This window comes from Anomaloglossus baeobatrachus, chromosome 8 (assembly GCF_048569485.1).
Source record: "Anomaloglossus baeobatrachus isolate aAnoBae1 chromosome 8, aAnoBae1.hap1, whole genome shotgun sequence".
Classification (NCBI taxonomy): Eukaryota; Metazoa; Chordata; class Amphibia; order Anura; family Aromobatidae; genus Anomaloglossus; species Anomaloglossus baeobatrachus.
In genome coordinates, this window is record NC_134360.1 from 258559132 (window position 1) to 258584933 (window position 25802).

Below are 25802 nucleotides of genomic sequence, written 5' to 3' on the forward strand. Positions count from 1 at the left end.
AGAGCTTCAGTTTAGAGATTGGTGCCTTATTCCAGAAATGGCGCGATTGGTGCAGTGGCTGGAGCATTAGGGCAGGATTTGTGGGTTGGATCTTCTGGAATGACTCCTCCTCCTGTCCTGCCTGTACTTTATATGTGAAAACCTGCTGGTTGGTTCCCTTTAAATTGCCAGTAGGGAAGCCCTATCAGATTAGCTTTTTATTAGAGATGAGCAAATCGATTAGCATAACCCTGGTCCAGTGGTCATTTCAGTAGTCTGTGGCCACCACCAGACAGGAGCCGCGTGAACTTCTTCTACCTGCCTGCATCTTCAGCGCCTCTTCTGATTAATAGGTTCGGCATAACATCATGTGTGTGTAGCGGCCCTGAAGCCATCAGGGTGCTACAAGGTTCTGCATCCCCACCAGGATGCCGGGCCTACCCCCTTAGGGACCTAGAACCCCAGTGCCGGTAACACCAAAAACCTAGGTAATCCCAGTTTTCCCCAACAAATCCCCCATACAATGGTACCTAGCTAGGGTGGGACCATGGAAGGCCGCCTAGAGGTGGAGCCAATCCAGTACACTAGTTGACCAGGTGGGAGGGGCAGACTAAGGTGTGGAGAGTAGTCAGGAAGTTAGGAGTCTAGGCCTAAGTCCAAGAGAGAGTTGACAGAGGAGACATCCTGACTCGGGTTGACGGTGTCCTGGTACCCAGGAGAAGTGGTTGCCGGTGGAGTACTCCTGGAACTACGCACTGATGGGGTACTGGATCCTAGGGCAGGAAAGAGCTTCAAGCCGACCTGTTAACACCTGCAAGGACCTTTCTGCCCCTAAAGAATCTGAAGACTCAGTAGCAAGGGAGAACCGGGGACAGGACCAGAGACTCCATCCCCAAAGGGTTCACGCAACCGTCAGGCGGACAGAAGTGGACAAACCACAGAACGGGGACCCCCAGTTGTTCTATACCACGGGGACCAGAGACAGGTGCAGGGGAAGAAGGTACCAAAGAACCGGACTGGCACTGGGAAAAGGGAACCTGGAGGCGAAAGCAGCCGGCCTCGGGCAACCAGTTAACATCTAAAGTGAGTAAACCAGTTGCACTGAATACCTGTCTGGACTTCTTCTTCCGACACCCACCGCACCATACACCTGCTGGGGTAATACCCTACTTGCGGAGGGACTACCAGACTACCTGCCAATACCATCAGCCCCAGTAGAGATATTCTGCAGCGGCGGCTCCCTATGTTCAGGCACAACACCGCAAGTGGCGTCACGAATAAACTTTATTCACCAATCCCCTGTAAATATCCCCATTACAAAAAGGGCCCAGGGGACTGAACCGGGTAACGGCCACCATCGTGACATCCCCAAGACGTACACTGCCCGGACCCGACTACCCCATATCCCTGGGTGCTACATATGCATCAACCTGGAATAATGAAGAGGTGCGGGGGATGCCCGCAAGTAGATAGTTGCATGACTCCAGTCATGCACTACCGGCAGGACCTCTGGACCACGGTCTTACTAACTGCTTCACTCATCTCTAGTAAACAAACAAATCCAGAAGACGTGTGTGGATTCGGGAGGTAGGAACCAGGTCCCAGTGCTCCTGTCCGGTGGCCACAGACTACTGACCTAGGCGATGGAACAATCATCCTATTCTCAATGCACAAAAACGTTTTGGAGGGAAATTGCAATCTAATTCATGCCGTCCGAAGCACGGGCGACATGAATCGCAGATTGGGTCTTTCATTCTAAACCAGTGTTCCAATGTTTTGGTGTTTTGGGTAACATGAGCCACCCGACAGGATCCCTATAAATGTGCAATGATTGTCATTTCTTTAGTGATGACAGGTGACACTATATTGTTATATGTGTATTGTCTTGTTTTGTTTCTTGCATGAACAACATTTTAAATGTGTTTTGGGATTTTGCCAAACTTGCCAGATTGTAATATGGTGAGCCGCGCTCATCCGGCAATCTGCGGTATGTTAATGTGTTTGGTGCCAGATGTTTTGTCACTAGAATGTTATCACCTGGTACAAAGATGCCGTCCTGTCTGCAACGAGAATGCAAGGATCTTCAGTCTCTCAATGTGAAACATGTTGTCAGCTCATTGATTCTGCCTGGTCACTGCAGTGTACGGCATCGTGCACACCCGGGGAACAGCGCTAAACTCCGTCTCTGTTGCAGTGTCATTGCACTGTGTGTCTTCAAGTCTCAAGCATTTTGTTGAGTTACTCCATGCACAAAGAGAACGATTCTACCAACAAGGCAAAAATACAACGGCCATATGGAAATTCCCAGTGTAGTCTTTAATACTAAGCATCACATAGCGCCTGTTAATTATGTTTTGCTTAAAGAGGACCAACCACCAGGATTTTCCTATATAAACTAAAGCCAGTGCTATACTGGCGCTATCAGGCTGATTCTATACATACAGTGCTATACTGACACTATCAGGCTCATTCTATATATACAGTGCTATACTGGCACTATCAGGCTGATTCTATACATACAGTGCTATACTGGCACTATCAGGCTGATTCTATACATACAGTGCTATACTGGCGCTATCAGGCTGATTCTATACATACAGTGCTATACTGGCACTATCAGGCTGATTCTATACATACAGTGCTATACTGGCGCTATCAGGCTGATTCTATACATACAGTGCTATACTGGCGCTATCAGGCTGATTCTATACATACAGTGCTATACTGACACTATCAGGCTCATTCTATATATACAGTGCTATACTGGCACTATCAGGCTGATTCTATACATACAGTGCTATACTGGCACTATCAGGCTGATTCTATACATACAGTGCTATACTGGCACTATCAGGCTGATTCTATACATACAGTGCTATACTGGCACTATCAGGCTGACTCTATACATACAGTGCTATACTGGAGCTATCAGGCTGATTCTATACATACAGTGCTATACTGGCACTATCAGGCTGATTCTATACATACAGTGCTATACTGGCACTATCAGGCTGATTCTATACATACAGTGCTATACTGGCACTATCAAGCTGATTCTATACATACAGTGCTATACTGGCACTATCAGGCTGATTCTGTACATACTGTGCTATACTGGCACTATCAGGCTGATTCTATACATACAGTGCTATACTGGCACTATCAGGCTGCTTCTATACATACAGGGCTATACTGGCACTATCGGGCTGATTCTATACATACAGTGCTATACTGGCACTATCGGGCTGATTCTATACATACAGTGCTATACTGGCGCTATCAGGCTGATTCTATACATACAGTGCTATACTGGCGCTATCAGGCTGATTCTATACATACAGTGCTATACTGGCGCTATCAGGCTGATTCAATACATACTCTGCTATACTGGCACTATCAGGCTGATTCTATACATACAGTGCTATACTGGCGCTATCAGGCTGATTCTATACATACAGTGCTATACTGGCACTATCAGGCTGATTCTATACATACAGTGCTATACTGGCGCTATCAGGCTGATTCTATACATACAGTGCTATATTAGCGCTATCAGGCTGATTCTATACATACAGTGCTATACTGGCACTATCAGGCTGATTCTATACATACAGTTCTATACTGGCACTATCAGGCTGATTCTATACATACAGTGCTATACTAGCACTATCAGGCTGATTCTATACATACAGTGCTATACTGGCGCTATCAGGCTGAGTCTATACATACAGTGCTATACTGGTGCTATCAGGCTGAGTCTATACATACAGTGCTATACTGGCACTATCAGGCTGATTCTATACATACAGTGCTATACTGGCGCTATCAGGCTGATTCTATACATACAGTGCTATACTGGTGCTATCAGGCTGAGTCTATACATACAGTGCTATACTGGCGCTATCAGGCTGATTCTATACATACAGTGCTATACTGGCACTATCAGGCTGATTCCATACATACAGTGCTATACTGGCACTATCAGGCTGATTCTATACATACAGTGCTATACTGGCACTATCAGACTGATTCTATACATACAGTGCTATACTGGCACTATCAGGCTGATTCTATACATACAGTGCTATACTGGCACTATCAGGCTGATTCTATACATACAGTGCTATACTGGCGCTATCAGGCTGATTCTATACATACAGTGCTATACTGGGGCTATCATGCTGATTCTATACATACAGTGCTATACTGGCGCTATCATGCTGATTCTATACATACAGTGCTATACTGGCGCTATCATGCTGATTCTATACATACAGTGCTATACTGGCGCTATCAGGCTGATTCTATACATACAGTGCTATACTGGCGCTATCAGGCTGATTCTATACATACAGTGCTATACTGGCACTATCAGGCTGAGTCTATACATACAGTGCTATACTGGCACTATCAGGCTGATTCTATACATACAGTGCTATACTGGCACTATCAGGCTGATTCTATACATACAGTGCTATACTGGCACTATCAGGCTGATTCTATACATACAGTGCTTTACTGGCGCTATCAGGCTGATTCTATACATACAGCGCTATACTGGCACTATCAGGCTGATTCTATACATACAGTGCTATACTGGCGCTATCAGGCTAATTCTATACATACAGTGCTATACTGGCACTATCAGGCTGATACTATACATACCTTTAGTTGTGAGATCAGATGCATAGTTTCTGAAATACAGGCAAGTAAAGTTTGTGAAATACACTGTTATTTGATTGACAGGTGCAACAGAATATCTAGTAGGTGGGTCGGGTCTGTCTGCCTGTCCTTCCTCCCCCTGTCCTTTTTCCCTCCTTCATCCCCCTGTAATAACAGAGACATGGGGAGGAAGGACAGGCAGCAGACAGTGCAGGAAATAACTAGCAAAACCCGACCCACCTATTAGATATTCTGCAGCACCTATCAATCAAATAACAGTGCACTTCACAAACTTTACTTGCCTGTATTTCAGAAAGTATACATCCGATTTCACAACTAAAGGTATGTATAGAATCAGCATTATAGCCCCAGTATAGCACTGGCTTTAGTTTATACATGAAAATCCCAGTGGGTGGTCCTCTTTAAAATACAGCCTTATTAATATTACTGCATATTACAGCCAAGATAAGCCATCAATTGTTCCAGTTTCCAATAATCCTATATTCCCCCATGGCCAAATCATAGGCTGATGGAGAAATAAAATAAAAATTAAAAATACCACACAAGTCCATCCCACAGCATCTGTTAACATAGTTCCAGTAAAAGTAATTGACAACCAATTTATTTTTTTTAATCATGCCACTAATTTTCCAATTTTCTGTTTGCTTAGCTAGGAACCCAATAATGTATTAGTATTAATAGTTTGTCAGCTAAATGAATCCACTACAAACCATATTGAACTAGATTTTTCATTAGATTGCCCAATACATACTATATAAATTATTGAAAAGATCTTAGACCTGATGAGGCCACTATACTTACTTTGAAAAGCCATGTCAAAATAGCTGAAAAATCTTTTTTGAAAGTTTCTCTGCCTGATGCTAATCGTCTTCCACAAAAGGAAAAGATAAATTATTCAGATTGCAAGTAGTTTACCACAATTGGGTGCACAGTTACATTCCACAGATGACGGGCGCAGGAGTTGTGCTCGTGCCAACCGCAGCAGGAGCCGGCAGCTAAATTCCAGCTGCATATTTTGGGTCCAAGATTCAATCCCAGCACTTTAATTCCATAAATACTGCTGTCAATAGTGGCAGCGGCATATGAAACGTTTGACAGAGGGAGCAATCTCCCTCTGTCAGCCCATTGCAGGATGTCCATAGTTGCTTTGGCAAAGAGGACGACTAATAATGGCCTCCATGCCTGTTATATACCTCAGCGTATCAGATGCCACTGGAGATCTCACTGTCTGTGCATTATCAAAACGATCAAATGGTCACATGTAAGTGTCTTTGTGGGGCTAGAAAATATTGTAATATTATTATTATTATTATTATTATTATTAATAGTAATAAAAAATAAAATGTTTAAGAATAATATAATAAAAAATGTTTTAAGTGTAAAAAAAAATATTCTAAAAAAACTAAATTTGCATTTTAAGTTACAAAAAATGATGTATTTGTGAGAAAAAAAAATCCCCCGCAAAAAGGACTATTTAATATCACCATTACCTGTACTATAAAACTAAATTGTTATTTCTAAATTCGAAAAACTATTCCATTATTGCTGGTTTTCATCATTTTGCTTTGCAAAAAAAAAATGAAGAGAAAGGTGATCAAAAGTCAGATGTGCCCCAAAACCAATTAAAACTACAGCGATAGGCAATTAAAAGAATCCTGTAGACTAAAAATGAAACCGTTAGGGCTCTCAGAATATGATGAGCCCCAAATAATGTTTTTTAAGTTATTTTCTTGTTCACAAGCGTTTAAACTTATAAAAATATGTTGATAAATTGGGAATCACGGTAATCGCATTGACCTGCAGAATATCTGTCAATTATACCGCTTATTAAAGATAATAAACCCAATCCAGGGTAGCGGAGTTTTTCTGATGTTGCTTACCAAAAAAAGTGTAGTAAAAAGTGATCAAAAAGTCACACGAAGTTTAATTGACCCTAATGAAAACTACAACTTGACATGCACAAAATAAGTCCTCAAAAAGCTCTGTTGATGGAAAATTGTAAAGCGTATGGCTTTTAGAATATGGCAACTCAAAAACAAATACATTTTTTTTAAAACAGTAACAATGTGAACATGGCAAGACTCAGTATAACTAATCATATGCTAAATAGCTGCAAGTCAAATTTATGGATGAGAAGCCAAGATGATTGTCTAGAAAATTAAGATAATCTCACACTCAAAGCTGTAGTGGATGGAGAAATAATGAGCCTGAAAGTCAAAAGTTCAAAACATTGTTACCCTTTTGCTTGTCAGTGTAAATGTCAGAAACAAATAAGAAAAGCTAGTTAAATTATACAAACTGTGAAATGAACCCTTATTCAATAACACATAAAAATCCTTTACTAAAACTTTAAAAAATATTCACTGGATTAATGTCTAGTTTTACGCAGGTCTCTATTACCAGGAAGGCCATGATGGTGGACAATACATCTGAGCGTTCTCCAGCTCACTGCAGTGGACAATTAGAATTAAGACGAATTTATAAATTGTTCCTGCTTCTTAAATGCTCTTGGTGCACACAGTAACCATGTGCCGAAGGCTATATTAGCTAGTGACTTGCATAAAGGAACGTCTGGCACTGACCCTAGAGCGGGTGGTGGTCTACCGGCAGGGACATTATTGTGCTACCAGGTGACGGAACAATATGTGAAATCTGTTCCCACGAGCTGGCTGTATCTTTATTTCCAGGAGCCAGAGGTTAGAGAGTATAGCAGGGAGCAGCTCCCTATCCAAAGCAGCTACGTCCCAGTGGAGATGCTGGAACGTCCAGCGTCTGGGAGAGCATCTTCCATGCCACGTCTGGCAGAGGACCCTCAGGTAAATACAGCAGCACAATCCCTATATTTCCAACGACAAATGTTTCTCTACTAATCAGCACGTGACCCAGTCACGAGTCACAATATCGAACTTATTAGGCAGCCGACAATCTACTGCGAGAACGTCCCACCCGATAGCGGCTGCATGGTCTGTCGCTTTCCCTGTTTGTCTATTTGCTCTTTCGTTGAATTAATGGATTATCATTTCACATGTTTCCAAGGGGTTTGCTTTGCTTCTTTCCGTTGTTTTGTACTTCTGTTTGTTTTTCTGAGTTCGTTTTCTCCATTTTTAAGGAGATAGTTATGTTTTGTTTTTGTTTTGTTTTTTATGAAATGACCGTTTACTTTATTTTATACTTTATAATTAATGGGGAACTCCCATAACCCAAAAATGCTTTATCTTTTTATGAAAATCATTGGAACTGTTTGAAAACTAAGATTTATTTTTCATATAGATGATTAAATTATTGGTAGTTCCTCTTTAATTATCATTTAATAAATTTGGTATTTATGAAAATAATTTGATTATTTATTTTTTTTTATTTAATTAGTGGGTAGATTATACGCTCTTTATTTATCCCCTTCAGTCATATGCACATTACCATATTATTAATTTAGATTGCACAATTCCACAATACAGAACCCCTGGGGTCCATACTATACATCCAGATGTCCTTGATTTAACTCACAAAAGCTTAATCTTCCACCACACACTCATATACGTAGACATTTTCACTTAGAAGCAATATTATCTATGGGTATTTATATATTATTTATATATTATCTCTGAATATTGCTCCCAATGAAAGAACCAGCCAACAAATTATGTATGGCATGTTAGGAGGTTCAAGAGAGGCTCTATGCAAACTCTTTGCTATGTACCTTAGATAATACTAGGGCTGGATTAACACATCTGTGAAACATGGATCATTCTCGAATAGGAAGACCTGACCCAACCGCTGGGTTTCTGTCATGGATCCGCACTTGAAGAGTACAACAACAGCTTCGGACCCTGTTCACATTGCAGAGTCTGATGAGCAACCTGGTTTCTCTTTACTGCTCAGCTCTGCTGGGCGTCGGCTGAGTTACGTCCACTTTCCCCAGACGTGTAGCAGTTAATCCTTCTCTGAACAAGTTGAGACTCTTCTGAGAGTCAGGTCGCTGATTACCATCCACGGCTGGTCTCTCCTTATTTAAAACTGGGGAGTTTCTCAGGAGATCGCCGAAGATAGCATCTGCTTATCGTCTTGTGAATATCCGGTGCCCTTGCCACTCTTCTGTGACCTGCCAGCTGTTGCTTGTGTGGTGCGGAAGTGTTCCTTTGTGTGCTTTACTTCTTCCCTTATATTTTATTTCCTTCTGTGCCCTTAGTGTCTTCCCTTTGTGGTTATTTGCAGAGTGAATGAATTTCAGTTCTTTCCCCTGTCTGTGTCTTTTTGGGAGGGGGTTATCTTGGTGTGTCTTGTCCACCCTGGGATTGGAGGGTGTGGGGGGTTTAATCAGTGCGTGAATAGGAGACAGGGACATGCAGGGGGCCCAGACCTCACTACCTTTAAGTGTACCTCTGGGTTGAGGGTCAGTGCAGGATCCCAGTCTTAGGGCTTGTTCAGGTCTTCACAGCTAGCCTAGCCCACCTGGGACAGTTTACTAACAAAGCTAACTACTTCATATATGCCTGATATGATCTGGTAACCGTGGACAATCACGAAAAAATCCCATTAATCATGAAAAAACAAAACCACAAGAGTAGTTGGAAAATAAGGTGACCGCAATCCTCTATCTATCAGACAACACTACAAGTAGCAGTGGGATCTTCCTAACACACCTAGACACCTCGTCACTGCCTGAGAAACTTGCTACACCTCAAAGATAGAAATGAGGAATCCTATCTTGCCTCGGAGCTGTCACCAAAGAAATAGCAAGCCTCCAACATGCAACAATGGTGATGTAAGAAATCACAATACACAGAAAATATAGATTATCAAAGGTGAGGCCCGACTTACTAGATACAATAGGACAGGACAGATAACTCATTACGGCCAGCAAAAAACCCTGCAAAAAAATACCAAACTCCTGATAGGAAAAAATACTAAGACCACACGGTCTCTCCCCCACTATATCAGGTACTCTTGTGCCGGACACTTTAAACAGTGCAGCAGATATAATTGGAAGGAACAAAATCACAGAACAAATAATATTCTAAAGTGCAAATTATCCAAACATGAACAGGGAGTGCTCCCTTTCTTGCTGCAGGAACTACTCTGATCACAGAAGCAGAAAGACAGATTCTCACATACAAGAAACGAAACATAGAACCAAATGGAATAAACAGAAACAACCTTAAGTGCAATTTCAGAAATTAAGCACAGAAACTAGCAAACTTATCTGGAGTAGATTCAGGCACATAAGAAATGGAAGACACTGAAGGGGAACTCCCAGACATCTTCAGAAGCAGGCAGGAAAACATTATCACCGGCAGCTGCCATGCAGAAAATGCTCTCCTAAATACACTAGGCTGATCTGCAATAGGATTTCATGGATTTATAATTAACTCCAACACCTGTCTTAGTCACAGATTCAGACTCAGCTTCATTACCATTCCTGGCCACCAGAGGGAGCTCCACATCAGCACCCACTCGGATGACATACACAACATATGCCCAAGAGGGTGAGTATGGGAGACCTAGGGTCAGGCCGGGTCTTTCAATGTGAGAATGTTCCATGTTTTACAATTGTGTGACTCCAGCCATAATCACATAATATTTAAACAACATGATTGCACCTCCTATGCATAACGTTCCTAAAACTTTCCTTAAAGCCCTTTTTATCAATGAAAAGATTATTGATATTCAATAATGTTGAACTGTTTATTGCACCAAGCCTTTCCTCTTATTCCTTTTTATCATTGTTACCAAGCTGGATTTTTAAGATGTGTTCTATGACACTTTCTGCAGTCTTATTGTGTTGTATAACATAATAGTTGCTTTAATATGACCCGTGCCAAAATTATTAGAAAAAATAAAGCCTGTGGCACATGGCATTATGGAATATTGTCCTTCTTTGCACTAGACTATTCCCCAATTTTGGACTTTCAATAGCGAAGACTTCTCAAGTAGTATTCTGAAAATTCTTGCCCAATCCCATACGTTTCCAAAACTATTATCAGAGCGATAGGAAGAACTTGTGTGTGCAGAAATGTTTCTTTCTTTTTTTTCTTGGCTCACTTTGGCTTTGCAGGTCCTGGCAGATGTCAGTTCCATGCGACGTTCCTTCTCCACGACAGCGGACAAGCGTGCACGAAGCTCATGGCTAGAAGACTTCACTTTAGATAGAAGCGGTCTGGATAGTGGCTACAAACAGCAGCGTCGCAGCTACCATGCCTCGCTAAGACTTTCCACTCATCGGCTGAATACAGATACAGGTTGGTCACAATTATGCTGATGTATGTAAAGCGCTGTGGAATATGTTGGCGCTATATAAAAATAAAGATTACGATTATTACTAATATTATTAATAATAATAATTATATGGAAAGTACATATTTACTTAAAGGGAATCAGCCAGCAGAATTTTCATATATAAGTAAAGCCAGTGCTACACTGGCTCTAGGATGCTGAATGTAAGCAGAGCTTCTGTTCCGAGATTGGATATTTTAGAAATATGTGCAATTAAAGTTCCAGCAATGCACTGGTATTTAATTGACAGGTGCAACAGGAAGTGAATATGTGGCTGGGGTTTTGCTATGTATTCCCTCCCCTCTCTGCTTGCCTGGCCTTCGTCCCATGTCTCTGTCATAGACGTTAATTCCGGCACAGGCAGACAGACAGAGGCAGGAATAGATAGCAAGACCCGACCCACTTATTCCCTTCCTGTTGCACCTGTCAGTCAAATTGCAGTGCATTGCTGGAACTTTACTTGCACATATTTCGGAAATAAAACATCCAATCTCTGACTTAAAGCTCTGCTTATATTCAGCATCCTAGGGCCAGTATAGCACTGGCTTTACTTTATATATGAAAATCCTGCTGGTTGGTTCCCTTTAACATGTTAAGTCTACCATACACATTAGAGAAAAGTCAAGTGAACTCCACTTTTTTCATGGGACTGGATCAGCCATGTAATGTGTTAAGTGGCCACCCTGACAGATGATGTCAGGGGGGCACAAATCGGGTATGTTCAATTACAATGCAACAGCTTACTACCCCCTCCAAATTGATAACACGTATGCTCGGCAGGAACAAGAGTTCATGTGTATCTTGAATTGGGAAATATATCTGTAGGCATGAGCATTCACTATCTAAGCTATAAGGGCACCTTAACCCCTTAACGACCGCGGGCAGTAATATTACGTCCTAAGTGGTCATAGTCTAATCCGGCAGCTGGTGGTGATCCGCACACATGTCTGCTGATTTGTACAGCTGACATTTGTGCCTCACAGGCACGAGTGGATCCATGTTCCGCTCGTGCCTGTTAACCCCTTAAATGGCGGTCTAAATGCGACAGAGCTATTTAAATCCCCAGCGCAGTAAATCTGTACTCACCGCGCTCTATCGCTGTTGCAGTGATGTAATCACTGTGAGCCAATGGTTGTCATGGTAGTACAGGGTCGTGTGATGACTCCTGTAGTTAGCATGCGTCACTTCTTCTTTCACTCGGCGGCTGCTGCCAGAGACAAGAGGTGAGAATTTCTGCTGATCTGAGCTGTGTAGCAGTGATCAACAGAAAAGAATGAGCGACCAGACTGCTACTCCTTATATTCCCCTAAGCCTAAGGGGACTAGTAAAATAAAAATAAAAAAAAAGTAAAAAAAAAGTTTTTCAAAAATTATAAAAAAAAATAAAAGTTCAAATCACTCCACTTTTGCCCCATTGAAAACTAAAGGGTTAAAAAATTAAAAATATACACATATTTGGTATTGCCACATTCAGAAATGCCCGATCTATCAAAATATAAAATCAATTGATCTGATCAGTAAATGGTGTAGTGGCAAAAAAATCCAAACACCAAAATTACGTTTTAAGGTTGCCACAAATTTTGCGCAAAATGCAATAACAGGCGATCAAAACGTAGCATGTGCACAAAAATGTCAGCTCAAGACGTAAAAAATGTGCAACACTTTTTTTTAACAAAATTCTGATTTTTTTTTTAACCCCTTAGAGATGAAAGTAAAGCTATACATGTTTGGTGTCTACAAACTCGCACCGACCTGAGGCATCACACCCACACATCAGTTTTACCATATAGTGAACACAGTGAATAAAATATCTCAAAAACAATCATACAATCGCACTTTTTTTTCCAATTGTTATTGTAATTTTTTTGCCAGTTTCCAGTACACTATATAGTAAAACTTATGGTTTCATTTAAAAGTACAACTCATCCCGCAAAAAACAAGCCCTCATATGGCAAGATTGACAGAAAAATAAAAAAGTTATGGCTCTCGGAAAAATGTGAGAAAAAACCCCCCAAAAAAACGGAAAATTGGCCAGGGGTGAAGGGGTTAGGACTAACTTTACATAAGAAAATATTACATAAAAGATACATGAGAAGATTTTCTTACCGTTAAATGTGAAATCTGTTAAGAGCAACTGAAAATTATTTTTTCAAGTTCACTAAATTCCTAAATAATACAACGTATGGTAAAATAAAAGTATTGTTTGCTCACAATTCTTAACGCTTCTTGTACAGATCCTTTGTCCCCATATTTCAGGGCAGCAGAAGATAAAGCGGTGACAATTAGCGGAATATAAAATATTCTGGGACTTGGTTTTGAATTTTTTGTAATAAAACTGCTCAGATCCTTCCTGATCTTGCAGGAATCTTGCGGCTTTTGCTTCCGCCGCGCGCAGATGAGTGACAGGTCTTTGTATACGGTATTGACTCTAGGAGAAAGCGGTCACTCATTCGGTGTGCGCGGCGGAGCAGGACTTAGAAGCCTCCTGTATACGCAGGATATAAACAGTCACATGAAAGGACAGGACATGGTGCGGCCTCCGCCTACGTCACCGCCTTTTCTTATGAAGCTCAGGAGACCTGACACATCTAAGGTTATGACTATTAGAGTCCAGAATCCTAAAAAGGAATCTGATATTATTGTACGGCGGTGGCGATGTCACGTTCCTGTGATGACAGATAGTGACGTGTGACATCCACATTTCCCTTCCTTTGTATCCACACAAAATCTTTTGCGTCTGTGCAAATGATGGGCGGGTTCATTTCTTCTACAGCCAAGGAAGCCATTGCATTGCCCCGAAAAATCACATTCCTTACTGGAATCGTCCCCCAAAAACACATGATAAACAAATGATCACTTGGTATATAAACCTGGCATCAGATTTAGTCCTTTCACAGTTTGTCTCTCCATTTTTAAGTAACATCTATTACTAATTATATTACAGTACCCCCAAAGGTATGATCATAAACCCTTCAGCACCCTTTAACTCATAACTCCCAATTTTATGGATAGTGACAGAGCAAAGGCCCCGTTACACGCAACGACATCGCTAACGAGATGTCATTGGGGTCACGGAATTCGTGACACACATCTGGCCTCGTTAGCGATGTCGTTGCACGTGACACGTACGAGCGACCGCTAACGATGTAAAATACTCACCAAATCGTTGATCGTTGACACGGCGTCCATTTCCCAAATGTCATTGCTCGTGCAGGACGCAGGTTGTTCGTCGTTCCTGCAGCAGCACACATCGCTACGTGTGACACCCTAGGAACGACGAACAACACCTTACCTGCGTCCTCCGGCAACGAGGTGGGCGTGACTTTCATGCGGGTGCTCTCCACCCTTTCGCTTCAATTAGACGCCTGCCGTGTGATGTCACTGTGACATCGCACGAACCGCCCCCTTAGAAAAGAGGCAGTTTGCGGGCCACAGCGACGTCGCTAGGAAGGTAAGTACGTCTGACGGGTACTAGCGATTATGTACACCACGGGCAGCAATTTGCGATGTCACTGCGTGTAAAGCCCCATTAACACTAAAGGGTGCTTTACACGCTGCGACATCAGTAACGATATATCGTCAGGGTCATGTCGTTAGCGACGCACATCCGGCACCGTTACCGACTTCGCAGTGTGTTACACCAATGAGTGACGATCAACGAGCACAAAAACATGAAAAATCGTTGCTTGTTGACACGTCGCTCATTTTCTTAATATCAGCAGTTGCTGCTACCGGTACGATGTTGTTCCTCGTTCCTGCGGCAGCGCACATCGCTGTGAGTGACACCGCAGGAGCGACGAACATCTGCTTACCTGCCTCCACCCGCAATGCGGAAGGAAGAAGGTGGGCGGGATGTTCCGGCCGCTCATCTCCGCCCCTCCGCTTCTATTGGCCGGCCGCTTAGTGACGCCGCAGTGACGTCGCTATGACGCTGAACGCACCTCCCCCTTGAAGGAGGGATTGTTCGGTGGTCACAGCGATGTCGCTGCACAGGTATGTTTGTGTGACACTGCCGTAGCGATAATGTTCGCTACGGCAGCGATCACCACATATCGTTACAACGACGGGGGCGGGTGCAATCGCATGCGACATCGCTAGCAATCGCTAGCGATGTCTCAACGTGTAAAGCACCTTTAAGGCCGCGTGACTATGCACAGTGTTTGCAGCATCTTGGATGCAGTATTTTTGCTACATCCAAAATGCTGCGATATACAACACAAGCACAATGAATGAGATTTCTAGAAATTCCATGCCCACTGTGCGTCTATGGCCCGCAGCGAAAACTGACCTGCAGTGCTGCTTTCCAAGCATGGCAATTCTTTGCTGTGGACTCGCAACCGTTCTCCATAGGGAGAACACAAGCAAGAGACTTTAGCGCCCCGAACCCTGATTGTGGGCACAAGTAGCTGAAGTCTCCTGTCTTCTCCTGCAGAGGAGACCTGCAGCCCCGCAGGTCAGAACCCACCAGCAGGTCCTGATTGTTTTCACATACTCTAATGGTTTATTGTGTCAGATACATTGTTTTCATGTGCATCTACAGTCCCTGACAGAAGTTCTGTCGCTTATCCATGTTATGTAAATAAAAGCTTAAAACCTGACTTTAAATTCATCCATTGGTTTTATAAATTACTTTTGAAAGCTGAAACCCTCCCAAATTTGGTTTAGGTTATGAAAATAAAGTTGCTGCAAAGCTGAAACATTGATCATTTACTGAACACAGAAAGGTCAGAATTTGGCAAGACAAAAGTTTCATCACCTTGTCATATAATGCACCCAATCCTAGTTTACATCCTCGCCTGTGCTCACTAAATGATCGGTTAATTAGTGGGTGTTCTATAAAAAGAAACCCAGCACCCCAGACCTTCACTTGAACTGCAACTTGACCTCTGACAACATGCCAAAAATCCATCCTGCGACCAAAGCCTTGATTATCAGCAGGCTGAAGACCAGATCCACTGCAGAGGTGGCTGCACCTTTAATGTGTCTCAGCGTCAAGTACAAAGAATTAAAAAAAGATTTGAAGAGACTGGAGATGTTTTTGACAAGCCCAGGTCTGGCAGACTCCGCAAGACAACTGCTCAGGAGGAACGTTTTTTGGTTAGAAAATCCAAAGCCAGCCCCTCTTCCACTGCAGCAGAGCTCCAAAAGGCCTGGTCACCTCAAGTCCCTGTGTCAACTAGAACAATTTGTAGGATTCTGTCTCAAAATAGCCTCCATGGTGGAATCAGTGCCCAAAAGCCAGCACTAAATAAAAGGAAATTAAAAAAACGTGTGGTCAAGTCTCACAGCCTGATAAACAAATGGACGCTGGAAAAGTGGCAGAAGGTGGATTTCTCTGATGAATCTTCAGTTGAATTACACCACAGCCACCACAAATACTGCAGGAGACCTACTGGAGCCCGTATGAATCCAGAAAACAGTTAAGTTTGGTGGTGGAAAGATCCTGGTCTGGGGTTACACTCAGTATGGGGGTGTGCAAAACATTTGCAAGGTGGAAGGCAATATCAATAGTCTAAAATATCAAGAAGTATTAGCTACCTCTTACATTCCCAATCATATAAGGGGTCAAATTCTGCAGCAGGATGGTCTCCATCTCATACATCCATCTCTACAACAAAGTTCCTCCTGGCAAAGAAGATCAAGGTGCTCATGGACTGGCCAGCCCCGTCACCAGACATGAACATCATTGAGCATGTTTGGGGTAGGATGAAAGAGGAAGCTTGGAAGACAAAACCAAAGAGTCTAGATGAATTCTGGGAGGCATGTAAGATGCATTCTCTGCTATTCCTGATGACTTCATCAATACATTGTATGAATCATTGTTGAGCCGCACGGATGCAGTCCTTCAAGCTTATGGAAGTCACACAAAATATTAAATATGGCTCTAATAGCACCACAACTTCATTCACCAATGTTATGCAACAACAGGTAGGTCCAGAAATATTTGGACAGTGACACAATTTTGGCGAGTTGGGCTCTGCATGCCACCACATTGGATTAGAAATGAAACCTCTTCAACAGAATTCAAGTGCAGATTGTAACGTTTAATTTGAAGGTTTGAACAAAAATATCTGATAGAAATTGTAGGAATTGTCACATTTCTTTACAAACACTCCACATTTTAGGAGGTCAAAAGTAATTGGACAAATAAACCAAACCCAAACAAAATATTTTTATTTTCAATATTTTGTTGCGAATCCTTTGGAGGCAATCACTGCCTTAAGTCTGGAACCCATGGACATCACCAAACGCTGGGTTTCCTCCTTCTTAATGCTTTGCCAGGCCTTTACAGCCGCAGCCTTCAGGTCTTGCTTGTTTTTGGGTCTTTCCGTCTTAAGTCTGGATTTGAGCAAGTGAAATGCATGCTCAATTGGGTTAAGATCTGGTGATTGACTTGGCCATTGCAGAATGTTCCACTTTTTTGCACTCATGAACTCCTGGGTAGCTTTGGCTGTATGCTTGGGGTCATTGTCCATCTGTACTATGAAGCACCGTCCGATCAACTTTGCGGCATTTGGCTGAATCTGGGCTGAAAGTATATCCCGGTACACTTCAGAATTCATCCGGCTACTCTTGTCTGCTGTTATGTCATCAATAAACACAAGTGACCCAGTGCCATTGAAAGCCATACATGCCCATGCCATCACGTTGCCTCCACCATGTTTTACAGAGGATGTGGTGTGCCTTGGATCATGTGCCGTTCCCTTTCTTCTCCAAACTTTTTTCTTCCCATCATTCTGGTACAGGTTGATCTTGGTCTCATCTGTCCATAGAATACTTTTCCAGAACTGAGCTGGCTTCATGAGGTGTTTTTCAGCAAATGTAACTCTGGCCTGTCTATTTTTGGAATTGATGAATGGTTTGCATCTAGATGTGAACCCTTTGTATTTACTTTCATGGAGTCTTCTCTTTACTGTTGACTTAGAGACAGATACACCTACTTCACTGAGAGTGTTCTGGACTTCAGTTGATGTTGTGAACGGGTTCTTCTTCACCAAAGAAAGTATGCGGCGATCATCCACCACTGTTGTCATCCGTGGATGCCCAGGCCTTTTTGAGTTCCCAAGCTCACCAGTCAATTCCTTTTTTCTCAGAATGTACCCGACTGTTGATTTTGCTACTCCAAGCATGTCTGCTATCTCTCTGATGGATTTTTTCTTTTTTTTCAGCCTCAGGATGTTCTGCTTCACCTCAATTGAGAGTTCCTTAGACCGCATGTTGTCTGGTCACAGCAACAGCTTCCAAATGCAAAACCACACACCTGTAATCAACCCCAGACCTTTAAACTACTTCATTGATTACAGGTTAACGAGGGAGACGCCTTCAGAGTTAATTGCAGCCCTGAGAGTCCCTTGTCCAATTACTTTTGGTCCCTTGAAAAAGAGGAGGCTATGCATTACAGAGCTATGATTCCTAAACCCTTTCTCCGATTTGGATGTGAAAACTCTCATATTGCAGCTGGGAGTGTGCACTTTCAGCCCATATTATATATATATAATTGTATTTCTGAACATGTTTTTGTAAACAGCTAAAATAACAAAACTTGTGTCACTGTCCAAATATTTCTGGACCTAACTGTATCTTTGTATTAGAAGTTAATTATTTGTTGGAATTTCACATTACTTTCTGTGGGCGACAAAACTTTTGTCTTTCCAAAATCTGACCTTTCTTTGTTCATTAAATGATCAATATTTCAGCTTTGAAGCAACTTTATTTTCATAACCTAAAGCAGATTTGGGAGGGTTTCAGCTTTCAAAAGAGTAATTTATAAAACCAATGGATGAATTTAAAGTCAGGTTATAAGCTTTTATTTACATAACATGGATAAGCGAGTATATAGGCTTAAAAGGGTTTTTCCACCACTCGGACAACCCCTTTTCAATCACTAAGCTTCCCCCAAGCAGAATAATTACTCTTATATTCACCTCCGAAGCCAGCACCATTCCAGCGGTGTCAACACTGCCTCTTTTGTGACATTTTTACGCCACACGATCCCTGCCACCAATCAATGGCCACTGCCCTGTCTCTTCTTTCGGTCAAATCAGACACCCAGAGCAAATGATGGAAAGTTGTGACTTTGACTCCCTCCTGATGATAATTGCATTCCAAAGGAGGGGACAGTGATGTGGCCGCTGGGATTGTGTGACATCGTAATGTCACATGAGCCCCAGGAGAGCCAGTGCCAACACCTGTGGAACGACACCAGCACCGGAGGTGAGTACAGATGTTATTTTATTTGGGGCAAACATAGTGGATTAATAGGGTTTGTCTGAGTACTGGACAACTCCTTTTAAAAAAAAAAAAAGCCTTTCTCTGGAACTGTTTGTATCTTGCAGGTCATCGATTAGACTCCCACCGTTCAGGAGGAAGAGAGAGGGGCCGTTCTAAGGAGAGGAAGCACCTTTTATCGCCTGATCTCTCACGTTGCAACTCAGAGGAAAGAAACCCACAGGCTGCATGTGATCACAGGGATCACCAGCTGTCACCTGGTCATACCCATAGCAACGTGCAGGTAAGAATAAGATCCCTCTGATCTGTGATGATCGCTCTTCAAAGGGATTTTACAGGGAGAGACTTTTACATCAAGTGTGAATCAAACTGTTCATAAAATCAGCCATAAATATGAATTGTGTGGGTCCTGCAGCTAGCAAAACAATTCACCTTCTCAGTACATCTGGTTTCCCACGTATGTATTTCACTGTCTGGTACTGACCTCAATTTGCAGTCCCGTACTGGGTCTCTTGGCCTAAATTTACTGGCCTCATAAGCATATAGTATAGGAGACTATTGAGTCAGGAGATCCGCGACTGGCCCAGAAAATATGGCCCGTACTTGGACGGTGAATGTTAGTCATGTTCAACCTATACAAAAAAAAACTGACGGCAGTTTTTTTTGTCGTGGGAGTGCCATCAGTTTTTGTAGATAGGAGTGACGTCAGTTTTTTTGTAGATAGGAGTGCCATCATTTTTTTTGTAGATAGGAGTGCTGTCATTTTTTTTGTAGATGGGAGTGCCATCAGTTTTTTTGTCTAGATTATGGGGTCATGCCCTCTGACTGTGCACCCCTCTCCCATCTCCATAGCAGGTTCCTACTTCCCCATACACAGGAGGTTTTTAACCAAGAGAGAAGCTTCAGTTCAGTGTAGGTTCCCAGTATACGAGATACGCCTTGACGTGGCTACTGGGCAGATATAGAAATGGCCATTTTTGTCTGCTAAATATCTCAATTTTTCCTGGATTTCCCTTAGCACTAATGCATGTCTATATTCCACATTCATTGTTTGCATGCTTTAGCATTTCAGACTGCAATTGTCTTTTTTGTTAGTTCTGTTCAACCAGCTTAAAAGAGTTGCAATCCTTGTTTTGTATAAAGAGGTGACTGTATGTATACATCTGCTGGACCACTTCATGGGGGTTAAAGGGATATTCCAATTTTGTACATTTATGTATAGAATCAGCCTGATAGTGCCAGTATAGCACTGTATGTACAGAATCAGCCTGATAGTGCCAGTATAGCATTGTATATATAGAATCAGCCTGATAGTGCCAGTATAGCACTGTATGTATAGAATCAGCCTGATAGTGCCAGTATAGCACTGTATATATAGAATCAGCCTGATAGTGCCAGTATAGCACTGTATGTATAGAATCAGCCTGATAGTGCCAGTATAGCACTGTATGTACAGAATCAGCCTGATAGTGCCAGTATAGCACTGTATGTATAGAATCAGCCTGATAGTGCCAGTACAGCACTGTATGTATAGAATCAGCCTGATAGCGCCAGTATAGCACTGTATGTATAGAATCAGCCTGATAGTGCCAGTATAGCACTGTATGCATAGACTCAGCCTGATAGTGCCAGGACAGCACTGTATGTATAGAATCAGCCTGATAGCGCCAGTAAAGACACTGTATGTACAGAATCAGCCTGATAGTGCCAGTATAGCACTGTATGTACAGAATCAGCCTGATAGTGCCAGTATAACACTGTATGTATAGAATCAGCCTGATAGTGCCAGTATAGCACTGTATGTATAGAATCAGCCTGATAGTGCCAGTATAACACTGTATGTATAGAATCAGCCTGATAGCACCAGTATAGCACTGTACGTATAGAATCAGCCTGATAGTGCCAGTATAGCAATGTATGTATAGAATCAGCCTGATAGTTCCAGTATAGCACTGTATGTATAGAATCAGCCTGATAGTGCCAGTATAGCACTGTATGTACAGAATCAGCCTGATAGTGCCAGTATAGCACTGTATGTATAGACTCAGCCTGATAGCGCCAGTATAGCACTGTATGTATAGAATCAACCTGATAGTGCCAGTATAGCACTGTATGTATAGACTCAGCCTGATAGTGCCAGTATAACACTGTAGGTATAGCATCAGCCTGATAGTGCCAGTATAGCACTGTATGTATAGACTCAGCCTGATAGTGCCAGTATAGCACTGTATGTATAGAATCCGCCTGATAGCGCCAGTATAGCACTGTATGTATAGAATCAGCCTGATAGTGCCAGTATAGCACTGTATGTATAGAATCAGCCTGATAGCGCCAGTATAGCACTGTATGTATAGAATCAGCCTGATAGTGCCAGTATAGCACTGTATGTATAGAATCAGCCTGATAGCGCCAGTATAGCACTGTATGTATAGAATCAGCCTGATAGCGCCAGTATAGCACTGTATGTATAGAATCAGCCTGATAGTGCCAGTATAGCACTGTATGTATAGAATCAGCCTGATAGTGCCAGTATAGCACTGTATGCATAGAATCAGCCTGATAGTGCCAGTATAGCACTGTATGCATAGAATCAGCCTGATAGTGCCAGTATAGCACTGGCTTTAGTTTATATAGGAAAATCCTGGTGGTTGGTCTACTTTAAAGGGTTCTCCAGGAATAGCAGAAGGGTACAGAAAATATACGTCCTCTGTTCTCGGGTTATGTCCAGTATTGCAGCTCTTCCCAATTTATTAAGTAATGCTGTGTTACAGGACCAGCATAACCCATGAATAAGACTAGCGCTATTTTTTGGAAAAAGTCTATCCGTGTTTTCTATTCCTAGACAGCTTCTTTAAATCTAAATTTTGCATTATCATTGTATTTTTTTTAATAATTGTTGCATTGTTATTTTATATTATTTATTGCATTACTTGGTGGTATTTACTAAAATTACATTTTTTTTTTAATAGATTCTTGACTCATTGAATGAAAGTTGCATTCCTTCTGACACCAGCACCCCAAGACGTGGGCGACGACAACTTCCTTCTGTGCCTGCAACCCCAAGACCTCTAATTTCTTTTTCTTCTTTAATCCGCCGTCAGAAACACAGCTCACCTCCCCGCAATGGCGGCGACACTACACCACCTCATCCTAGTGAACCGGGCCTGAGCGAGTCTTCCTGCTCCCTCCAGGGGCGTCATAGCTCACAGTCAACTCCTCAGCACTATATCTCAGAGCCACATTTGGCCATATACGAGGAGATGCAAAGCTCAGACTGTCCAGCTGAGGACACACTCACATTTGAGGTTGCTGTGGCCACCAGTCTAGGCCGTTCTAACACCATTGCTGCTGCTCCATTACGTCAAGGGTGGCAAATGCCCAATGGTCACTATCGTCGCAGGAGAAAGGGCGGGATACCACCTGTGATAGCTTCCCGAGAGTTCAGTGACACAGAAGAGGATGATCGCTGTTAAAGGTGGGGCAAGCTTGATATTATTTCTGAGGCTCCTCCATAACATCTTTGCACCTTCCCAAGAGGAGCCCCACAGCGCTCACTGCCAATCTCCTTACCTTACACACAAGTCCAGGCAATGCCATCAAAAATGGTTAAAGCCCTGGATCTTAATATCTTGTGCCAAAACAGAATTAAACTGTCATGAAGACACATGCAAAGGTGTAAAGGGGAGGAATGGAGATGTATGTCCTCAATCGAACAGTTGGCATGAGTGGTCGAGAAGACGTCGGTAGCTGGTGGAGATCACTGCCTAGCTCGAGTTGAATATTAATTGATACTTTGCTATCCGTTACCAATACCGGAACTCGAGCCTTCATATACTGACAATTGATCATTTGCCAAAGTGATCAAAGTGACCGTATGTTAAATGTCCTTTCCGAAATGGTGATGGAAATTTGACAGACTGGTAAGTTTATTGATTGGACAGCCATTGCGGTTATTGAAGAAGAATCCAGTTCTCTGAAGGATTTCTTATGCAGTTGTGAGATATTTCTATGCGATGATATGCAAAGATGATGGTTCGGAGGAATCTCCGGCTTATTGTTAAGTGCATTTCTGAGCCCATAAGCCCTCGTCCATTTACAAGACAAAGAAAATCTATATTTTGCTTATTAATATCAGAATCCTTTACTTTACCCATTCTAAGCGTTAGATAGGTGATTATAGCTGGCAACCAGACGGATATGAGAATAAAGGAAACTTATTGTATGTAGAACTACAGGTAAAACGTGTGTTTGCGTCAATTTAGAGACAATTTATGCTTCCTTTTGTATGAATTTTATGGGCCCGTGGGTTTAAAAGTTTAATTTAATATGGAAGGCTCAAACAATCAAAAATCACGCGAGTCGCGCAATAGCCACATATTCATTGTTTACTGACTGTCATCACGTATTCCTCATTGGCACGGTGGCCCGGGATATAAGGCTTGAAAAAGCAAATGCAATGATCAGAGAATGGTAGAGTTGGAAGGGATCTCAAGGGCCATCGGGGCCAACCCCCTGCGAGTGCAGGATTTCCTAAATCATCCCAGCTATAGGTTTATACAGTTTCCGCTTGAAGATTTCCATTTCCACCTCCCGTGATCTTAGGCCTCTTTCACACATGTGCGCAAAATACACCCATTTTGCACTGTCCGTGGTGTTGGTGCGTATGTGTGTGCGTGTGTGTTTCCGTGTGCTGTGAGTGTGACATCCGCATAGCACATGGAAAGTATGAACTTCTCACCTGTCCCGACCACTGCTGTCTCCAATGCTTTGGCTGCTTCTGGGTCTGAAGTGCAATGAATATTCATGAGCATAATGGCATAATGAGAGGGCCCGGAAGCAAGTGACAGCAGCGTCGAAGACAGGTGAGTATAGAAAATAATTTTATTTCAAAGACATGTGTTTTCTCCGGTACATGTCACACTGATGCTGAATGCGTGTGCTCCACATGGCGACACGTCCGTGTGAAAACGTGGAAATGTGCACAGACCGATTTAAAAAGGACGTCACACATACCAGAAATACGGACGTGTGAAGGAGGCCTTACATAGGTTTAAGTGAAATTTTAGGTCCAAAGAAACCAGTTTGCTAATTTTCATTATCTAATCTAATTTTGAATCTTGAAGACAACAGCAACTTCTTACAATGCCCTTCAATCATAAAGTATGTTCTGCAATTAATGAAGTTTATACTCATCTGTTTCTTTTAATTACGGTATGTCCTTACGCGGGATATCCGACAAGCTACAGGAAAACTCAACTTTCTGTAGACAAATCCTGAATGCATCAAACAAGACAACAAAGAAAAGACCTGAGCTTAGAGTAAAGGCGCACAAAGATGTCTACTACAAGGACATTGTTTAAAACTCCTTTAATACAAAAATAGAGGCCCGTGACAAGCTTATATAAAAAACACAAACTGCTACAACATGCTATGCTAGGACCAGCCCCCCTAGACATAAAGGGCAGCCCAAGAAGCACAAAAGTAAAGTGCAAAATATCATGACCAAAAAAAAAAGAAAAAAATACAATATTGTATTAATACCTTTATAGTTAGTTTTATAAGACGCACCCCAAATTTAGAGAAATAAAGGTAAAAAAAATGGGTCTGTCTTATAGTCTGGTGGTGGAATAGGACGATTCTGCGGGTGGTGCGGCGGGTGTCCCGCATGCTCTCTGCGGGTGCTGTGAGGCAGGAACATCCAGAAACTGTCAGCGGCGCGTGCTGTGAAGGAATGGCAACCACAGTCAACGCATGCGTAAATTGAGCTATTGGCTCAATGGTGAGCCGAGATCTCATCTGCGCACACGCCACCTCCCGGCGCCATTTTCCTTAAGTCCGATAATGTGATATTAATGGGCCGGAGGTGGCGTGTGCGCGGATGACATCTTGAGCCGAGAGCTCCATCTGTACACGAGCCAAGTCCAGGCGCCATTATTTAAAGTCCACACTGACGACATTTTCAGGATGGTCCCTGCCTCATCGCCCGCAGCACAGTGCCCGCAGCACAGTGCCCACAACATTGCCGCTGCCTCCTGTGACTCGTTCTCCAAAGATTGGTCTGAGCCTGTCATTGTGTTCTGTGAAACGTCTACGCTCTACCTTTTATATCTTGTGTGAGACAGCAAAATAAGAAACCTGGCAATATAGAATGAAATATGTGGGCATATACCATTAAGGCTTTTAAAAATAAAACAGGAAAAACCCTATTTAATACAACTTCAAAGAAAATTTTGGTAGCACGCTGGTCAAACAAGACATACACTATAGTGATATCTGTCCACCTACTTATGTCTCATCAGGGAGGCAATAAAGGGCTTCAGTAATGCAAGTCTTCCCCAACTCTGACATATTGAATGGTTTATACAACCAGCGAATGAATTAAAGACCACCAACCACCAGGATTTTCCTATATAAACTAAAGCCAGTGCTATACTGGCACTATCATGCGGATTCTACACATACCTTTAGTTGTGAGATTGGATGTATAGTTTCTGAAATACAGGCAAGTAAAGTTTGTGAAATGCACTGCAATTTGATTGATAGGTGCAACGAAATATATAATAAGTGGGTCGGGTTTTGCTATTTATTTTTTCCCCTGTCTGCTGCCTATTCTTCCTCCCTCCTTCCTCCCCCCTGTAATAA

The 25802-nt window shown here is 42.4% G+C and overlaps 1 protein-coding gene across 5 annotated transcripts in view; it reads left to right on the forward strand.

Annotated features, from left to right (window-relative positions):
* The window catches only part of CACNA1E (calcium voltage-gated channel subunit alpha1 E), a 964825-nt gene extending 939261 nt beyond the window's left edge, over window positions 1-25564 (forward strand). For 3 of the 5 annotated variants that reach the window (XM_075320594.1, XM_075320595.1, XM_075320599.1), the window contains 4 exons: window positions 7350-7478; window positions 10715-10898; window positions 19268-19443; window positions 22130-25564. In XM_075320594.1, coding sequence (XP_075176709.1) covers window positions 7350-7478; window positions 10715-10898; window positions 19268-19443; window positions 22130-22633 — 993 coding nt within the window. In that variant the 3' untranslated portion in view covers window positions 22634-25564. The remainder of the gene's footprint in view (window positions 1-7349; window positions 7479-10714; window positions 10899-19267; window positions 19444-22129) is intronic. The other 2 variants (XM_075320596.1, XM_075320598.1) reach the window with 1 other exon arrangement.
* Window positions 25565-25802: the final 238 nt, after the last annotated feature.